The sequence below is a fragment of the Pavona decussata genome, unplaced genomic scaffold (genome assembly GCF_977016875.1).
Source record: "Pavona decussata unplaced genomic scaffold, jaPavDecu1.1 SCAFFOLD_381, whole genome shotgun sequence".
NCBI lineage: Eukaryota > Metazoa > Cnidaria > Anthozoa > Scleractinia > Agariciidae > Pavona > Pavona decussata.
Window position 1 is genome coordinate 423,212 of NW_028145755.1, and position 18,798 is coordinate 442,009.

The window sequence follows — 18,798 nt, forward strand, 5'->3', positions numbered from 1 at the left end:
CTCTGGAGGAAATAGCAATTTCTCCTCACAATACCACTTCTTGATTAAGCTGTTGCACACTTGAGGAAAGAGCTGAGCAAACTGCCTCGCGAGGCGAATAGCTCAGCTGTTTCCTCAAGTGTGCGGTTGAGTTTTCGTGAGTTTTTCTCCTCGCGAGGCCGTGAGGAAAATATCTGTCGTGTTTGATATTTGAGATTTCGCCTCGCGAGGCGAAATTCTCACGAAAACTCAACCGCACACTTAAGGAAACAGCTGAGCTGATTGCCTTGCTTGGCCTCGCAAGGCAGTTTGCTCAGCACTTTCCTCAAGTGTGTGGCAGGCTTTAGTCATTCAGATGATGTTAGGAGTTTAATGAGTTTTCTGTCCTCTTGAATGCTTCCGTGACAATGAATTCACCAAGGGCTAGGGGTCACTCATGTGACATGCGCATGGCACGTCATAAATCAAAATGGAGGCTGTGCTGTTCCAAGCAGTTTTGATTCTTCTCATTTCATTGTTTACCAACGCTTTAGTGTCGCATGTTTCAAGTAACCCCAAACCTCCTCACATTCTTTTAATCGTCGCGGATGACCTTGGCTGGAGCGATGTAGGTTTTCATGGCTCTGTTATCAAAACTCCAAACATTGACAATCTGGCCAGGGAAGGAGTAATATTGGATAATTACTATGTACAACCACTGTGTACACCGACAAGATCCGCTCTCATGACAGGAAGGTACCCGATACATACAGGTAAGCATTCTAAGCGGTACCAAACGAGTTTTAAAATGTGTGACCTTGAGTATTCAGGGGCACTCACTCAACGGATCGTTTCGGTAAATTATCTGTTTAAAGGGAATTTTCACCTCGAACGTTCGTGATATGGGAAATTTAAGGCCTAGTGTTTTCGGATTAATAAAAATTTGGTTTCGGCTACCGAAGAAAGGTCAGCTAAGATTTTCGGAAAGGAAATAAGACCTAAGGTTTTCGGGAAATGGACAAAAATGCCCTAGTAATTTCCGGAAAAGACTACATTCCCCTAAATTGACCGAATAGATAAAAATATTATAGCGCGTCCTGAAATGAACCTACAGAGCTTTAAAGGCACCCCAGATAGCTTAAAATTGCGTTTCAAAGGATTTGAGAGAAAACTGTCGTTGGGTGCCCCTGAGTGTTTGAGGTAACATCGCATCATTTCTGATAACGCAAAAGAACTATTTATTTCCCTCGGGGGTGGGTATTGGTTAACAGGACGTTTTTATGACAAACTAAATAGAGAAGGAGGACCTGGGGAGTGGGGGGGGGGGGGGGGGGTGTACTTAATCAGATAGCCTGCAATGTAATTCGTTGCCGGGCTAAAATATTTCCTTGCATAGCTACTGTCGGCTTTTCTAATTATTTTCCCTTTAGTAACGAGTATGATAAGGTTTTCAAGATCTTTTGAACAGCTTGGCAAATTACTGAAAAGCTAAAACCAAAACTAAGGTTACCACTGCTCTTACTAATTGGGTGGCATATGATATGGAACCAATAATAACATAATCCTTAAGTCACAAAATATCCTCTGAGAACGATAAATATTGTCCGAGATCTCCCTAACATACGCCTTCCCTTAAAACTCGACGTCCACGTCGAGCAGAATAAGTAAAACTCATTGACTTGTTGTCAAACGGCTAATGGGGTAATGATAATTGCCCGGTGTCGATATGCTAAATATCGTTTATTTTATACGCACGCATCTGTCCACATAATTTGCCAATCTACAACGAGAAGCCCCAAAGTACGCAAATTCAACAATTATTTGGTTTTCCCCCGTGTCATTAGTTACAGATGCGCATATTTTACGAAAAGTTAAGGTTACGACCAACGATCGTGAGTGAAAACAAAGGATTTTTTTCTTTGACAAATTTTAAGTTATGCAGAAATTACAGAGAGATTTAGGGCTCGACGTTTTAGAGCCATCTTGACTCCATTATCAAGAGAAAATCAGTTTATGAACGCGGATATTTAAATAGGCTAGAGCTGAAAATTAACCTACTAATAGATGGTTAAACAAATACTTTAGCGCGAATTGAATCAGTTTGCACGTTCAGTTCTCAGTTTGCGTTTGAATAGCATCTCATGAATGAGGCAATCAAATTTGTTCGTGCATTTTGCAAGCACGTGAAACTGTTCTAAAAAACGCTGTGGTATCCGATCATTATGTTGAAGATGGTAGTGTTTGTAAATGGAAGACGACTTTCTTTTGTGTCCGTCTACGCGCTCATGCAGGTGCCCACGCGTATACCCCACATATCCTGCATCGCACAGGTTAACCTGTGACCGGATAATGACCGGATACCACAGCGTTTTTTAGAAGAGTTTCACGTGCTTGCGAAATGCACCAACAAATTTGATTGCCTCGTTCAAGTCTCATTCATGAGATGCTATTCAAACGCAGACTCCAACCAGAACTGAACGTGCAAACTGATTCAATTCTCGCTAATGTATTTGTCAAAAGTCGAGCCCTAAATCTCTCTGTAGTTTTTGTACGTCTTTGCTTCAGGAGTTTAATCTAAAACTTCAAACGAAAACATGTTCAAAATTTACATGCTTACCTGAATTTTAAAGGGATCGCAAAGGTGTTACAGTACGATCTTTTCAACATGTTGACACCCTGGGAAAGCGTAAAAATTCCCAAGATTATAACTTGTCCAAATTCCATAAATATTAAGCTTTCTAGTGTTGCCTTGTTCTTTTATAGTTCATTCAAAAGCCACGCGTGAAGAATTTTTTCCGAAAGATAAACCCCGAAGGTCGATCGTACAGCACAACAGCATCCGAAACTTTACGGGGTCAGGTGAGCAGTGTTACAGAGTCTTCTTTTTGTTTTTTTTTTTTGTTTTTTGGCCTTAGGTCTACAGCATGGTACGATTCATCGTGAAGACCCTTTTGGGCTGCCGTTAGAGTACAGCATTCTCCCTCAAGAGTTGAAGAAAGTTGGTAAGTCACTGATCTCTTCGACACAGCCATTTTGAACCTGTTTCATTTTACGGCTCTCTTGTGTGCAATCCTTTTTGAAGTTTTGCGTTTGTTATTCGAGGAAGCGTCTTACTGTCGTGACAAAGGAATTAAGGTGAAGCTAATCGATGGTCAGTTGTACTAGTACATCCTTTGTTAACCGCCGACCGGTTGGCTCAGTTGGTAGAGCACCGGGCTCCCGTGCGGGAGGTCGCGGGTTCAAACCCCGGCCAGACCAACACTCAGGGTCTTTAAATTAACTGAGGAGAAAGCGCTGCCTTTGTGATGACATCTGCAAATGGTTAGACTTTCTAGTCTTCTCTTCAGAATACGGTAATATATACCATGAACTGTTGAAGATTTGTGAGAAAATGAAGATGATTCGATATGAGGAAAATTTAATCAACTACAAAAAAAAAATTATCGCGTCCCAATGCACCTGTGAAGAGGTTTGTGAGGAAATGCATATCATTGGTTGACAGTTAATTTTTGCTTTAGCCTCCAACCTAGTCTCCCTCGCAGCCGTTTTGTGTCCCCAGGAGGCCTATTCCCCAGGAGGAGCGTTGCGTGACGAGACACAGAACGGCTGCGAGGGAGACTACCTTTGGTTCGTCAGGTCACGCACTCTCCCCACTGAAGGAGTGCGTGACGTGACGAGCGAAAGAACGTCTGCTTAAGAGGCTATTTTTTATTTTTGCTTTGGCCAAGCGTGGAATAGAGCGGTTTTCAATTGAGTGTCGTAAATCCAAAACCAAAGTTATTTCTCTGGCCAATCATAACAGATGTAAACAGCACAATCAGCCAATCAGAACTCAAAGCAGATACATGTAACCTGCGTCAAGCGCGGGAAAACGCGTGCGACCAAGGACGATTGGTTTTAGTTTGGCTTCCCATTGGTTAAGAAAATGGCGCGAACTTTGCCAACCATTCATAGAGTGTAGTAAAGCAAAACCAAAGCAAACGCGAAATTACTTTCGACACTCAATTGAAAACCGCTCTAAATGACAAATTATTTCATTGTATCACCAGGTTATGCGACTCATTTGGTGGGCAAATGGCATCTCGGTTTTTACAAGTGGCCCTATGTTCCTACAAGAAGAGGCTTTGATACTGCGTTTGGATTCTGGGACGGTTCGGAGGATCATTACTCTCATTCCAAAGACTTTTTAGATTTTCGAGATGGAGAAGAACCTGCCAGAAGCTGGAATGGTACATACGCCATGTATGCTTACATGGAGGTATCTTGTGCAATATTCAATTTTCCTAGAATCGCTTTCTCTACGAAATTGAACAAATTAAGGTCGTTCCTACTTTTGCTACTGCGCAAACGTTCTGTGCCTCCCGGAATCGTCGGGTTTCTTTTAAGGTTACCCGATACCTTTAGAGGTGTCTCGCGTTTAAGCGATGTAGCGCGTCCTGTTTAAACTGTAGATACCTAAACCCCTATATCAAATTGAAGCTTATAGAGCTGACTATCAAACCATACCAAGAATTTTGAAATAGCATGAATTGTGGAATTTTTCACGACTTCTACTTGCGAGCGTCCGAATCACCTTTTTAAAGCTACAAGTCAGAGTGAATTTTGTTTTTTAGTAATTTAATTTGCTCCTCAATTTCCTGACCCAAAGCGCTAAAAAAACGTGTCTGCGTTTTGCCATATTCAATCGCAGTGAAAAGTTATAGAGCATTTTCGAAATAGGATGGAAAAAATGTGGAGTAATCGTACAAAAATCGCTCTCGAAGAAAAAATATTTTGAAAGAAAAAATTCGCAGACACATTTTTGTTGTTTATATGTTAAACTAGCTACTGTCCAAATTTGAAGGCAAACGAACAAATTTCTTTTGAGTTTTAGCTCTTTGAAGTGGCTCCTCCAAGTGAAAAATATTTATTCAAGAAAAAAGGGGCGCTAAAAATTCGGCAATTCATTTTATTTCAAGATTCTTGGTTCAGTTGGATAGCCAGTTCTATAAGCTTTAATTTGATATAAGGGTTCAGGTATCTACAGTTTAAGCCGGACGCGCTACATCGCTTCGACGCGAGACACCTCTGAGGAGACCTCTGAAGGTACCGGGTAACCTTAAGAACGGTACTTTCTAAAACAAAGATATTATTTTTACGTGGTTTATGACTGTGCGGGAAAAGCAGATCCTAGCTAGGGTTGTTGGAATCCAAAACGAAAATTAGGAGTAACCAAGCATTTTTCGGAAATAATTAAGCTTCAATTTGAAGGGAAAATGGCATAAATTGTTTTGTAGTTTTCAGCTTTTTCGAATTGTTGTTGCTTAATTACCTTTGAAAAATACTTTTCACTGTTTGGATTTCAAAAAGCCCTTGCGACTTGATTCTTAGCTGTCAGAAGCCTGTGTGCAAAGCGCTTGGGAAGGAAAGCGTGCGCATGACCATTCCTCTCCTGTCTCTTCCTTTCTAGCGCGCGCCTGCCACGCAGGTTACCGGTTAAACTGCCCTCGTCCCCTCCCCCCACCCAAGTCCCACTTTCTCTCCCCCTGGTGGGTGGTCTGATAACTGGTCGAAATCGGTATACTTGGCGCTGACTTTCACGGAGGTGTGATCGAACTCTTTAGCACAGCTGATGCCGAGTATTACCGACTTATGCCGAATATTATCGACAAACCTGGCGAACAAGTCGTTCGCAGGAAAGAAAAATAAAACTAGCATGTCTTGTTAGAAGGAGCCACAATCGGCTTCCGGATTATGACACCTTCTTAAACGGCATTGATTGAATTTTCCACTCTCCAGTACAGATGGATTTAAATCATAACTTTTATAGCTGGCAAGCTCCGCCAGCTATTCAGCCACGCTTACTATAATTGCGTAACTGGAAATCACACGAAAATGACTCTTGTAAGTTCACAAATGTCTTTGATTGGATTTTTAGAGGATGGAGAAGATAGTCAAGGCACATGACCCCGCGCAGCCCTTGTTTCTGTACATGGCATTTCAGAACGTACACAGCCCAGTCCAAGCCCCGCAACAATATGTCGACAAATACAAGTTTATCAAGAACGAGCTTAGGAGACGGTACGCTGGTATGGTGGACATACTGGATGAAGCGGTGGGAAACCTTACCAACACGTTTAAAACAGCAGGGTACGGTTAAAACTACGAACCCTAGGAAAAACGCCTGATAGAAAACGTTTTACAGCCAGTGGAATAATTAACAATTATCCTGCGAAATCACGAGGAATATCGCCTTGTAATTACGGCCAAGTTGGCTTAAATCGGGGGATAGTCCTCGAAATTGAACAGGATAATTGTCTTATTGTTCAAAACATTGATAAATAAAGTACAGTTATATTGTAGAGAAGCTGAAGACAATATTTTTTCTGCCATTTTTCTCCCCGACACTCGTACATCGCAGGATATGGGTTGTGTACGTAAGCCGAATATTGAGTGCACCATAACGGTATTTGGGCAGTGTCAATGTGTTGAATGATAACGTTGCCTAGTCCCTGTACGGCTTTCCCCCAGGCCTTCACGGTCAATTCGTTTCGGTGACGTATCCGAGGCGAAAAGGCCTGTGAAAGCCAGACAACAACAGACTGCGCATGCGTTTGCTTTATTTTTCAAAATGGCGGACGTCACGGTTCTATATAAGATGTTGCAAACAGCGGCAAAACCTTCGGAGATGTAAACTGCTGTTTCAGAGCCGCTTCACCGATGCTATTTGGGACGCAGCCGGGAACATAAGACTACGAGGGCGTTGCAGAGGTCCCCGCGATCGTGTTTCTCACTCGTGATGAGGGCGGTTAAAGTGTACGAGGAGACAGTCTCTCTTAGTACGAGGATTAATTGTCGGTGGCTTCGGGCAACATCAGCAGCGAATGAAATGCCAATGGACCGAGGTGCTTCCTCGCTTGACTGGGGCTGGAAGTGTTTAGGGATTGATTTCACAGATTCACAGGTGTGACAGGAGGAAGATACAAGGTCGATGGCTTTGTCAACGTCCAGAGCGAAGAAGTATCGGCTGAAGAGACGCTTCATTTGGTACAGTTCATTTGAGCTGTTAAGCAGGCCGTCTAAGACGGAGCGAGGAACAACCAGGCGCTCACCAGGGGGTTGGAAGGGTTGATGGTCTCGCACAACGAGAAGGCCGTAAGCGGCGATTACGACATCCTTAAGGTAGCGTTTCACATCAATAATTCTGGTGGCTTTCTTAGAGGAACGGGTACCTTGGCTAAGGTGTGTGTGTTCTCCGGAGGTGAGGGCACTCCAGCTGGGTAGCCTGCCAGGCAGCACGGCTTGTGAAGGGCATCTTGACAGAGCCGTGAAGGACATCACTAACAGAGAGGCTGCGAATAACAGAATCTTCAAGTTCGATGATGAATTTGCAAATTTGGCAACTAGAGTCCAAACATTCCTTTCGGTTTCGGCTTGCATAATCAGAGGGTAGGTTCTCAACTCCGGCGATATGACGTATGTGGACTGAATAGCGGCTGACTGTTGACAGGAAGGTGGTGACTCTTGAACTCGTTGAGAATTCTCCTCTCTTGAGCTTTTCGTAAGTCTGAACACAAGGTCTGCTGTCGGTGAGTACCTCGGTTGTGTGTGGGGATTGAATGATATAGGGAGCGAAATGTCTAATTCCCGCGCCAATAGCAAAGGCTTCAATCTCGCAAGGCAACCAAGTCACTTGATGCTTACGAAGCTTGGCACTGAAAAATCCAGCTAAGAGCAGCGACCCATTAAGGTGTACATATAGTGTGGCTGCGATGCCTCTATTCTTGACGGAGCCGTCGGTCACTATCCACAGGGCATCTTGGGGCTAGGAAATTGTGATGGTCCGGTTGTTTACCAATGCACGTTGGGTGGTTTTGAAGGTCAGCAGCAATTCATCGCACCACACAATTTTTTCTCTGGATTCTTTCCCTGCAGTGGCTTGGTCCAAGGGATCAAGCAACTCCGCAAATCTTGGAAGCACACGGCTTAGAACTTTGTAGGCTCCGACAGAGGAGCGGAGGCCTTGCACTGTTGAGGGAGGTTCGACCGAGGATAGTGCGGCCAATTTGTGGGGGCTAGCTTGCAGGGTGCCATTAGACCACATCCAGCCCAGTACGATGGCCTTTCTTGGGCAGACGATAGTTTTGGCTGCGGATAAGCGAAGATTGTTCTTTTGGAGTAGGGCAAGAACTCTCCTCCAATTGTCAAGGACTTCAATGGTGCTGTTTCCCCCAACGTAGAGGTCGTCAGCGATTTTAGCAACACAGCCCTCTTGGATGAGGTCTCCCAGAACTCGGGACATCAGTTCTTCAAGACAAGTTTCGGACCCGGGCATTCACACGCCAGAACGAGTGTAAAACGCGGATGCCTTTAAATGGTGTTGCGACAACACAGTATTTCATAGATGAATTGGCCAGGGAAATCTGATAGAAAGACTTCAGCAAATCAGTGATTACCATGAACTTCCACTTCCCTATTTCACGCAGCACACTGTCAACATTTGGCATTAAGGAAGGTTGAGGCTTGCTGTACTGGGCAACTTCTCCGAAGGATGTCACGAGCCTGCTACCGCCGTTGGGCTTCTTTACGTGAAACAAGGTCTCCAGGTACTCCGTGTGGACGATAACTTGCTCAGGTTTTGCAAAGACGCCGGCATCTTCGAGCTCATCAAACTTGGCTTGTAATTCCCTAAGGGTGTTTCTGTTGGACTGTGGAAGCCGGCCTTTGCGCTGAGGAGGAAGGGTGGGGCCAATGTTGACAACAGCCTCAATTTTGCCGCTTGCACCATTGTATTTAGAGATGGAGGGGTTGAACACATCATCAAACTCCAGGTTGAGAACTATGAATTTGTCACGAGTGTCCTGATCGAGGCACCCATCGGGATCAACGATCACACGGGGTGAAAAAAGCTTGTAGATGGCCGGAGAAGGAGAGGCAGCACCACATGTCATGGGAGGTGAAGTGGAGGTGGAGGCTTCGACAGGTAGAATATGTCGAACCTGGCATAACTGCTTACCGCTCTTCAGAAGAATGGGGGAGTCTGTCATGTTGGAAACGCGTACGGCATGATCTACGGATTTAATTTGCTGGGGAGGAGGCCACGTATCTCCTGGTTTACGTGGCATGTTAGAAGGACAGTCTAGCCGGGGCTCAAAGGCTGACAAGGTGTCGGAGTCAGCGTCAGCAGGGGTACTGAACTGGACATACTCCCCTGGCAAAACAACTGTGCGGTTTGGGTTGCATAGCAGGAAGGATTGTGTACGCCGCACATTGGGTTGACGTGTACGCCTGGAGGGTGAGCTGTAGCTGATAATTTCGGTGCCACCTATCTCAATCTGACGTTCGGCAGGGCGAACACCAATGTCGTTGCGGACCATGAAGGGGTTACCGGTCAGGATATCGACGTCTGGCTGAGGAGCGACAAGGGCATCTAATTCAAATGTCCACTGTCCACGGGTAAGGGAGCAGTGAACCTCGCCAATGACATCCATTGGGGTAACTCCATCAGCCTGACGAGCCATTTGGGAGGCCGGGATTATGGGAAAACCATACAGCTTGGCGGAGGAGGCGCAGACCATGTTGGAAGTTGCACCGGTGTCCAGGGTCAGCTGCACTGGGTGTTCGTGATGAAAGGTGTTAAGGACAGGTGATTGGACCATGCTCACACGAAGGGCTGCTGGCTCTTCACGCTGGGCTGGTGGGACTACAAGGTCACTGTTCTCGTCCAAGGGCTCGCAATCCTCAGCACCGAGGTCGTCAGGGTCATCCATCACCATGGCTGACCGAGCCCATGGTCGATGGTCAGGCAGGTAACGACAATCCATCAGGTTGTGAGTGTTATGTGGGCCACCAGCTGTTTTGCAGAGGATGCAGGACAAGAGGGGGCGTCGTCGAGGTTGGCGTTGACCACTATTAGGGTGGTGCTGTGGTGTGGTACTGCCAATACGCATGGCTTTGGTATCTTCAATGCTACGTACCTCATCAAGGAGAGATCCAAGAGCTTGAGAGATCTCAGGTTTGAGGGAAGCCAGGGTCTTATTGCGTAATTCAGAACCGTATTTTTGGTCAGGATCAGAGGACAACGACATTGTTCTCTAGTGTGGGGGAGAGGTCTTCATCGGCAGTTACCTGATCTCCATGGTGTGTTAAGCCGCCATGAACAGAAAGGAGGTTATCCTCAAAGAAAGCCATAAGACGCTGAAACAGGTCCTCGGGTCTCTCATCTGGCTGTGGGTGTATACTAGCCAAGTCAAGAAAGTGCGCTCCGGTGGACTGGACCCAATAATGTTGACGGATTTTCTGCCATATGTCGTTTAGGGAAATTGAGTGTTTAACGATAGAATTCCTAGAGATTACAGGACAGAAGTTGGCTATTTGGCCGAGTAGTAGGTCCAGATGGGCGTTCTTTTGGGCGGCAGTGAGTCGCTGAGCTTCAGGAACCGCAGTGCCATCGTCGGTGAGGCCCCTACGTGGATTGGCGGTCGTTTGTTTCCTCCAGGTTGCATCGAGGAAGGGGACAAAGTATTTGTCGAGAGAAAGAACATAGATCAAGTTCTGCCGCCAACTTTCGTACGAGGTAATCGTCTCGATCTTGCCACTGTTTGGGTGCTCGAGGCAAGGTGGCCATGTTAGAAAGTTCTCAAATCGCTCACCCGAAAAAACGGATTTGTCACCTTGTTATGGAGTAAATGTCGCAGGATCCGAAGTCCACACTTGTTTTAGGGAATTCGAGGCGTGGGTTAAGCGCTGCCACCACGCCAATATGGAGGGAACACTGCGTTAACTCGAAGGTTTAATATACAACAACTCGGACCAATGGCGAGCACATGGAACAGACAACGTAGAGACGCGCGTGCGCAGCGCTGACAACCGAGGGGTACAATGTAAATAACGTAGTGGCGCAAGGGCCCTAAAGGACCATTCAAGGATAATCTAACTCCATCAATCTTAAAATATATCGATTCATTATTTCAGGTTTTGGGATGACACATTGGTTATATTTAGCACTGACAATGGTGGGAAACCACGCAACGGAGGGTTTAACTGGCCACTACGGGGTATGAAACACACTGTATGGGAGGGAGGGGTTCGTGGGGCTGCATTTGTCTATGGTAAATTACTGGAACAAAAGGGCGTCACAAGCAAAGAATTACTTCACGTGACCGACTGGTATCCGACTTTAATCAAGCTAGCAGGTGAGAGATTTCGTCTTCATCTCGCGCCAATTTTTTGATTGAAAATTGTTTAATATACTGTTGAAATAACGAACCAGACTGCCTTTGCTAAACGTGATCCAGTTTTTTAAGGTGGGGGTAAACGTGAATTTGAATGGAATTTTAAGAGGTTTAAAGAAGAGATAAAAGAAAGAAAATGATTTTTGATACCCACGCAAGAGCACCCCAGGTTTCCAGTGGACTAACTTGGTATCCGTCTATTAATTATTAACTACAAATTCTAATTTTAAAACTTCACTAAATCTTCAATATTTCTTATTTCTCTAATTTTAGCAATCCTTGTACAAAAACTATCTCCTCCCAAATATATAGTGCGGTACGGCTTGTAATCCCGTAAGACTTTCGTCCCGAAATTGATTTTTTTGCTGTTTTGCACTAATTTTGGGCTGAATAATAAGAATCCGATCGGGTTCAAATTTTCCGACCCCGTCTTCCCATGTTCCTGGTTACTTAAGTATTTAATTTATGCTAATTAGATGAAAAAAACGGGTTTGCGAATATCTTTGCTCTAACTCAAGATACATCGACGAAACTTGACACAAGTCTTCATTTTGATGACTTACATCGTATGACTTAAATTGGTTACCATGGCAATCAGCGATGATGTCAGGATTAATTACCTGATATTTTGGTGGCTGCCATCTTGGATCCGTCATCTTAGATTTTCGAACTCTCATTTTTCTAAAGCAAAACGATGCATTTTTGATAAACTTTAACTAACAAATGATTTCCATTACGAGCGATGTCCAGTTAAGTGCAGAACTTCCTTTAGTTTCCTTTTTTTGTTAAACGCATGTACTCTTTCAGTTTTCTCATACAAAAATATCATTGACTTTCGTTAGTCCCATAGTAACAACACAGACGCTATTCGTCTTCTTTCTGTTATGTGTAATACTAATGTACAGTTCCGTTAGAAGTGTTCGTGCATAAAATATGATTTAAGTTCTTATACAGTAAGAGCATCATCATCCTCTTCCTCGTCATCAACTCATGTGTCATCTGTAAATGGATTTGTACAGTTTTTTCCAAAGCATTTACTAAGAGGAGTGCATGGAATTCCGTTCTTGAAACAGCCACAGCGTCCCTTGCAGTCTGACTTGCAGCCGCATTTGGTAAGCTCAATAACAGCTTGGGGTGCAAGGACAGACAGGCATTTAACGGGAACGTATGCTCCTTGGTGTTCACTCCAGCCATTCTCTTTAATGGGAGGAAGATCTGGGCAGCTGGTGGTATAGGATTTGTCGCGCATGACCATGACGTTTGCTCGTGTGATGTGTGGGAGTAAGGAAGCATGCGTTGGAGGCAGCATCTCACCTTCCAAGTTCCTGGATCGGAAAATCTCCCATCGAAGTTCAGGAAGGCTGGTAGGTCCCGCTTTGGCAGACAAATTTCTCTAGGTCTTTAACTTGAGTGGGCAGCTCTCCGTTGGCTAACTGGTTTTGGATAAGACCCTCACCAAGCTTTCTGAAACAGTGGATCGCGGGATGGTCGTCATCGAGTGCCATGTAAGCTTTTACCCAGGTCTTCTTCGTGATACCAACAAACTTCCCTCCCCCAGTCGGCTCCGGTAAAGTGGTGCAATCCAATCAGATCTTGACACTTGTGTATTCCAATCGCTAGGACTCGCAGAATAACATGAATCTCTCTGTAGTTTGCGCCCTTGCCTGTCAAAAACTTCATGCTATTCAGGTTTCCATGACGTCCCCTGGACACCAAGTCGAGCAGCAGGACTAGTACGTCAGTGTCCGGCGAGGATACACAAATCTCCTGCGACAAATGCTCATCTAATGAACGCAACACCTGGTTAGGGATCAGCGTGTCCGCTTCTTCGTGGGTGTGTTCTTCTTCACAGTCGAGACATCTGATTTTGTTATAGTAAATTGCGACCAGCTTGATGGCTGTGTTGCTGAAGAAGCGCGCTAATAATCCATTGGCAAACAAAGTGACCAGCATGCTTTTGGACTTTGACGATGACAGAAGGTCCTTGATGGATATGGTGAGCCTCATTTCGAATTTCGGATGTATCTGGAACTCGACAGATGTTGTGGATCTTTTTCGGCGCGTCTTGTTCTTCAGGGAGCTTTCAAAGTAGCAATCAAACACTACTCGGCCTTCATCAAAACCAAAATAGCCTGAAGTTTTTGACGGAGAGTTGCCGACTCGAGTTAAAGACCTAGAGAAATTTGTCTGCCAAAGCGGGACCTACCACCCTTCGTGAACTTCGATGGGAGCTTTTAGATCCGGGAACCTGAAAGGTGAGATGCTGCCTCCAACGCATGCTTCCTTACTTCCACACATCGCGCGCGCAAACTTCATGGTCATGCGCGACAAATCCTATACCACCAGCTGCCGAGATCTTCCTCCCATTAAAGAGAATGGCTGGAGTGAACACCAAGGAGCATACGTTCCCGTTATGTGCCTGTCTCTCCCTGCACCCCAATCTGTCATTGAGCTTACCAAATGCTGCTGCAAGTCAGACTGCAAAGGACGCTGTGGCTGTTTCAAGAACGGAATTCCATGCACTCCTCTTAGTAAATGCTTTGGAAAAAACTGTACAAATCCATTTACAGATGACACACGATTTGATGACGAGGAAGAGGATGATGATGCACCTAGTGTATAAAAACTTTTAGTCACATTTTATGCACGAACACTTTTAACGGAACTGTACATTAGTATTACACATAACAGAAAGAAGACGAATAGCGTCTGTGTTGTTACTATGGGACTAACGAAAGTCAATGATATTTTTGTATGAGAAAACTGAAAGAGTACATGCGTTTAACAAAAAAAGGAAACTAAAGAAAGTTCTGCACTTAACTGGACATCGCTCGTAATGGAAATCATTTGTTAGTTAAAGTTTATCAAAAATGCATCGTTTTGCTTTAGAAAAATGAGAGTTCGAAAATCTAAGATGACGGATCCAAGATGGCAGCCACCAAAACAGGAGGTAGTTAATCCTGACGTTATCGCTGATTGCCATGGTAACCAATTTAAGTCATACGATGTACGTCATCACGATCAAGATTCGCGTCAAGTTTCGTCGATGTATCTTGAGTTAGAGCAAAGATATTTGCAAACCCGTTTTTTGCATCTAATTAGCATAAATTAAATACTTAAGTAGCCAGAAACATGGGAAGACGGGGTCGGAAAATTTGAACCCGATCGGATTCTTATTATTCGACTCACAATTAGTGCAAAACAGCGAAAAAATCAATTTCGGCGCAAACGTCCTACGGGAGCGATTTTTCGGACATACCGGACCGCACTAATACCCAAAATTCACCTAAAAATTCACAAAACACCCCACAACATAAATTCACGGGATAAGGAGGGAGCTTTTGGATTTGTTGAAACGTGAACGAGATATTTCCATTAAACCGATTTTAAGCGGCGCGGAAACGGCTTTCAGGTTTACCCCCGCCTTAAGACGAACATTTTCAAGAAAATCCTTGATATAATCGACATCAACCTAAACGATGCCAAGAAATCCACGAGTTCAAGACTTCTGCCAGAGTTGTGAATGAAAACAATAATTTAATGATGTTATAAAACGAAGACAAGCTTCGCACCAAAACGAAGCTGCGCCTGGTGCACATCTAAGAAAATGTGTCCCACATGGGAGGAAAAGACGCTGTCGTGTCTTATATAATGTTTTGAGCATCATCAGGGTATTAAGAGCTCCTTCGTGCGGGTGGACCAGTGAGGTTGGGACTCTGCAGAGACTCTGCGCCCAGTAACTCTACCCCAATGAGGGGGGGAAGGGGGAGCAGAGACGGGGGAGCATTTCGCGTTTTAACTTGTATCTACTTCAATTGGATGTATCTGGCACTGTAATTTCTATTTAAATGTTAAGAAAGCTATGTTCTTGTCCCCCTTTAACCTAATCAGTGGTAAGCACTCAATGTTTTTTTGCCAGTGCTTCCAAATTTGCCATCTTGGCGCCAGGGGACAAGTGAAGTGAAGCGTCCAAATTTGTAAATTGTAATTCCGAGCTCTTTAGCGTGTAGTATAAGGTTAATATATCCAGGCCTAAATCAGTTGTAATATTAATTTAAGTCCCCCTTTACTTTCCATGTATTTAACTGTAATTGTAAGGAAATAAAGATCATAAATATGTAAGCATCAGGTAAAAAACAAGCACATGGTACAAATCATGAAGACTTACTCAACGCGCTCAGATATAACGTGCAGATTTCTACAAGGTGAGCAGTTTCAAATCGTCAAACTTTACTTTTTTGTTGGCAGGAGGAAGTTTTGATCCCTCACATCCAAAGCCTGTGGACGGTTTTGACGTGTGGGAGACAATCTCTTCGGGGAAACCCTCTCCAAGAAATGAGGTTCTCATTAACATTGACACCATCAAGGGAGCCGCATTGCGTGTGGGCGACATGAAGTTGTTGTTGAATGTCCCCAACGCCACGTGGTTTAAGCCACCTGAACTAGAAGATAGATTCACTAAGCAAACGCTGGAGCTACAATGCCGAGTGGAGGATCTATTGGTGAGTTCGCTTTGTCTCCAATCTCGTAGCCAGAGTCCTCAGGCTCTTTGACCAGCGGTTGGTCGCCAGGAGAGACTCTGGAGTACTATGCAAGCCGTTACGGAGCAGCCAATAAAAAAAATTAAATTTTTTCGAATTCTCCAAGAGTGCTTTGTCTCATCCTCGTCCCCAGAGCCTACGATCTTTTGGTCAGCGCTTGCAAAAACCGTGGGGCCTTGGGAACGAGAATGGCTTTGTATTTGCCTGGTTCCTGTACGGCTTTCTCCCAGGCCCTCGCGGTCAGTTTGTTTCGGAAACGAACGGCTGGGGACCACGTCATCCAAAATGGATTGACGGAGACCAAATAAAGAGAGAAGGCTAGGGAAAGTTTTGTATCAGAAAACGTAGCAGAAATGAGACTGACACAGGCAGCTAGTCGCCTGGTCGCGGCTAGCTAGCAAATACAAGAAAGCACATGAATAACGAGTGTGGCCTCCCTTTTTTTTATTTCTTAATTATTTCTGTCAGGCAGAGAAAATGGAAAAGGATAAGTGTGGACCATCGATCCTTCCCCGCGCATGCGTGCCTTACGTTGAGGGATTTTGTAAAATAGTTCGCGAGTATGGCCATTTCCTTTTTTTGCTGATATATAATAATAATAATAATAATAATAATAATAATAATAATAATAATAATAATAATAATAATAATAATAATAATAACAATAATAATAATAATAGTAATATCAGAAATTTCATTGAAATGAGCTTTGGCGAATAGCGAAGTGAAGCGTTATCGTCAGAGCCGATTTCAGCGATTTCTTCCTGATACTTTTTTCGCCTTCATGCTGACTGCAGTTCCTGGACACCACTCACTGTCTGTCATGAGTCCGCTGAGCCCAGGCTGCCCTTTCTTGTTCCAAATATTACCAAAAAAATAGAAACTAATCTGACATTGGGGCGACCACAAAGTACTAATCCTAATGTAAATAACTCCTGACTCGACGACTTCAAACAAAAGAGACACGTACGTTATCACTTGAGGGCTTTTAACCGGCGAATGTAAACGGATTTCCGGCTGTTGTTGATCACGCCGCCGAGTTGTTATAATATTAATAATAATAAATATAAAACTTATATTGCGCATATAAATATACAGCTATGATATGAATAGTTCTGTATTACCGCTATAGAAAAGACAGCTGACATACGCAGGGTGATATAGAGATAGAAAAAACAACACAAGATGGAAAACAGTGGAGGCGCCGTTATTTCCTGGCGCTGCTTACCTTCAAATTACATTGGTAAAGACGGTGTTACAGCGAAAGTTAAATACGATTTTTTACGAGCCTGACAGGGGTCCTGACAGGCAGGAAAAACAAACGAGACATATTTTAGCCAGCTAAAGCCTGTGTTTTATTATAAAATCTCAGCAAACTAGATATTTAGAAACGTTCCAGACAGTTGACCATCTAATGTATTAATTTCCCAGCCAGCTCTATTCCAGCGGCCTGCAGAGCGGGTTTTTAGTAGAGCGGCTCCATCAGATACTCCTGTTTTTATGACATTATCGACGCCCGAAGAAAACTCTACCTTAAAAATTGAACTTATATCAATGGCGCTAGACAGTGTTCACCGTACTATGAAATGGATTGATAGCAATTTTGAATTTGGCTCCATCGTGTCCGCCCCCCGAGTTTCTCGTTCTTTTCTACGCCATATTTTTCTTATATTGTTCTTCTTCAATCAATGTAGAATCAACCGGGCAAACTGCAATCTGACAGGCCTATTATTGAAGTGGCTCTTTACAACTTAACCGCTGACCCCAACGAGCATGACGACATAAGCAGCAAGTACCCGGATGTAGTAATGAGGTTGAAGGAAAGAATGATGTATTACGTCAATAGCACAGTGACGCCACTCAACAAGCCAACGGATCCCAAGGCAAGGGAAATTGCTGAAAAGAACGGATGTTGGGGACCTTGGCAAGACTGAAAGGAGAATTATTTGTACACCCATAGTTCCTCTCTAAGAAATTCTTTACTGTAGAGCAGAATGGTTTCTAAGAAATAAAGATTGTAATACTGCGCAGTTTTGTATAGTTTTGTACCCTGAAGAAGGCACCATTGCCGAAACGTCGGTTTACAATATCTTACAACGTCTATTTTATAATATTTTGAATTCTGGTTTCTAAGAAAACCGTGTTTGTAACCGGTATCCAGAACAATCCAGCACTTATACTTTGACGGATCAAATAAGTGTTGTAAGAAGTGAGGAATTGTATGTGTTGTAAGTATTGTGAGCATTGTAAGAATTGTTAGTATCAGAAGTGTAATAAGTATTGTTATTTCTGTAAGTATAGTAGCTATTGTTAGTATTGTAATTATTGTGAGTGGTGAAAGTAGTGTTTAGTATTGTAAATATTGTATTTTTTGTGTCACGTAAGGCTATTACAAGACTGGAATTTATCAGATAAGGCGTTATTAATAATAGTTTTGTATTCCCAATGTATTGTTAGCCGGGCAGCTATCTATCCGGCTTACACCTCTAGTGGCCACTTACGAGAACCATTCTCCTAAGTGGCCAGCTCCAGTTACGGACACCTTTTTCGCCTCCCGTGGGTGTCCGCTTACTGGAGCTTCCATTGTTTTTATAAACTTCCACATTCTTTGCAGGGAAAAAAGAAATCTACACTTCGACGGATCAATATTACCACTCTTTATCAGTTGATACAACAATTATGGTATCGAAAAAATGCCGAATCATTGTCAAACGAGTCATTGATTGATTGTCATGGTCATTTTCTCGACATAACAGGTTATCACAGCAACAGTATAACCTTTTAAAAACACTCTTAATTTTATCTTTAAGTGGTTCAACTCAGAATTGAAATTGCTGATCTCCATTTCTCACAATGTAACTATAATTAGTATGCTCAGATACAGCTTTTTCGCAAATTGTAGGAAGGGGTTCAGAGCCACCTTAAAATTTCGAAAGTTGAAGGGGGCTCTGAATTCTCGGTAAATCTCGTTCTGCGAGCGGGAAAAATCGAGAAGAGACTGACTAGCTGGCTGGCCTGGAAGGCAATTTTGAGTTTGCCGTAGAGTTTACCGAGGAATAAGAATAGCAAGAGCCAATCAACCTGGC

General features: G+C 43.7%; 1 protein-coding gene and 1 pseudogene across 1 annotated transcript; one reads left to right on the forward strand and one right to left on the reverse strand.

Annotated features, from left to right (window-relative positions):
- The first annotated feature begins 414 nt into the window (after positions 1-414).
- LOC146451934 (arylsulfatase B-like) lies at positions 415-17,738 on the forward strand. The gene is made up of 7 exons (XM_085098497.1): positions 415-731; positions 2,874-2,960; positions 4,008-4,216; positions 5,876-6,087; positions 10,912-11,132; positions 15,420-15,673; positions 17,407-17,738. Exons 1-7 carry the CDS (start codon positions 449-451, stop codon positions 17,644-17,646), a joined length of 1,506 nt encoding a protein of 501 aa, XP_084954623.1. The 5' UTR covers positions 415-448; the 3' UTR covers positions 17,647-17,738.
- Positions 6,155-10,905, reverse strand: LOC146451935 (uncharacterized; annotated as a pseudogene).
- Positions 17,739-18,798: the final 1,060 nt, after the last annotated feature.

Bases quoted from the DNA above. Each gene is read 5' to 3' on its own strand.
- LOC146451934 (XM_085098497.1), top strand. From the start codon at position 449: ATGGAGGCTGTGCTGTTCCAAGCAGTTTTGATTCTTCTCATTTCATTG. The intron at 2,961-4,007 runs GTAAGTCACTGA...TTGTATCACCAG, and splicing joins TCAAGAGTTGAAGAAAGTTG to GTTATGCGACTCATTTGGTG. The intron at 6,088-10,911 runs GTACGGTTAAAA...TCATTATTTCAG, and splicing joins AACACGTTTAAAACAGCAGG to GTTTTGGGATGACACATTGG.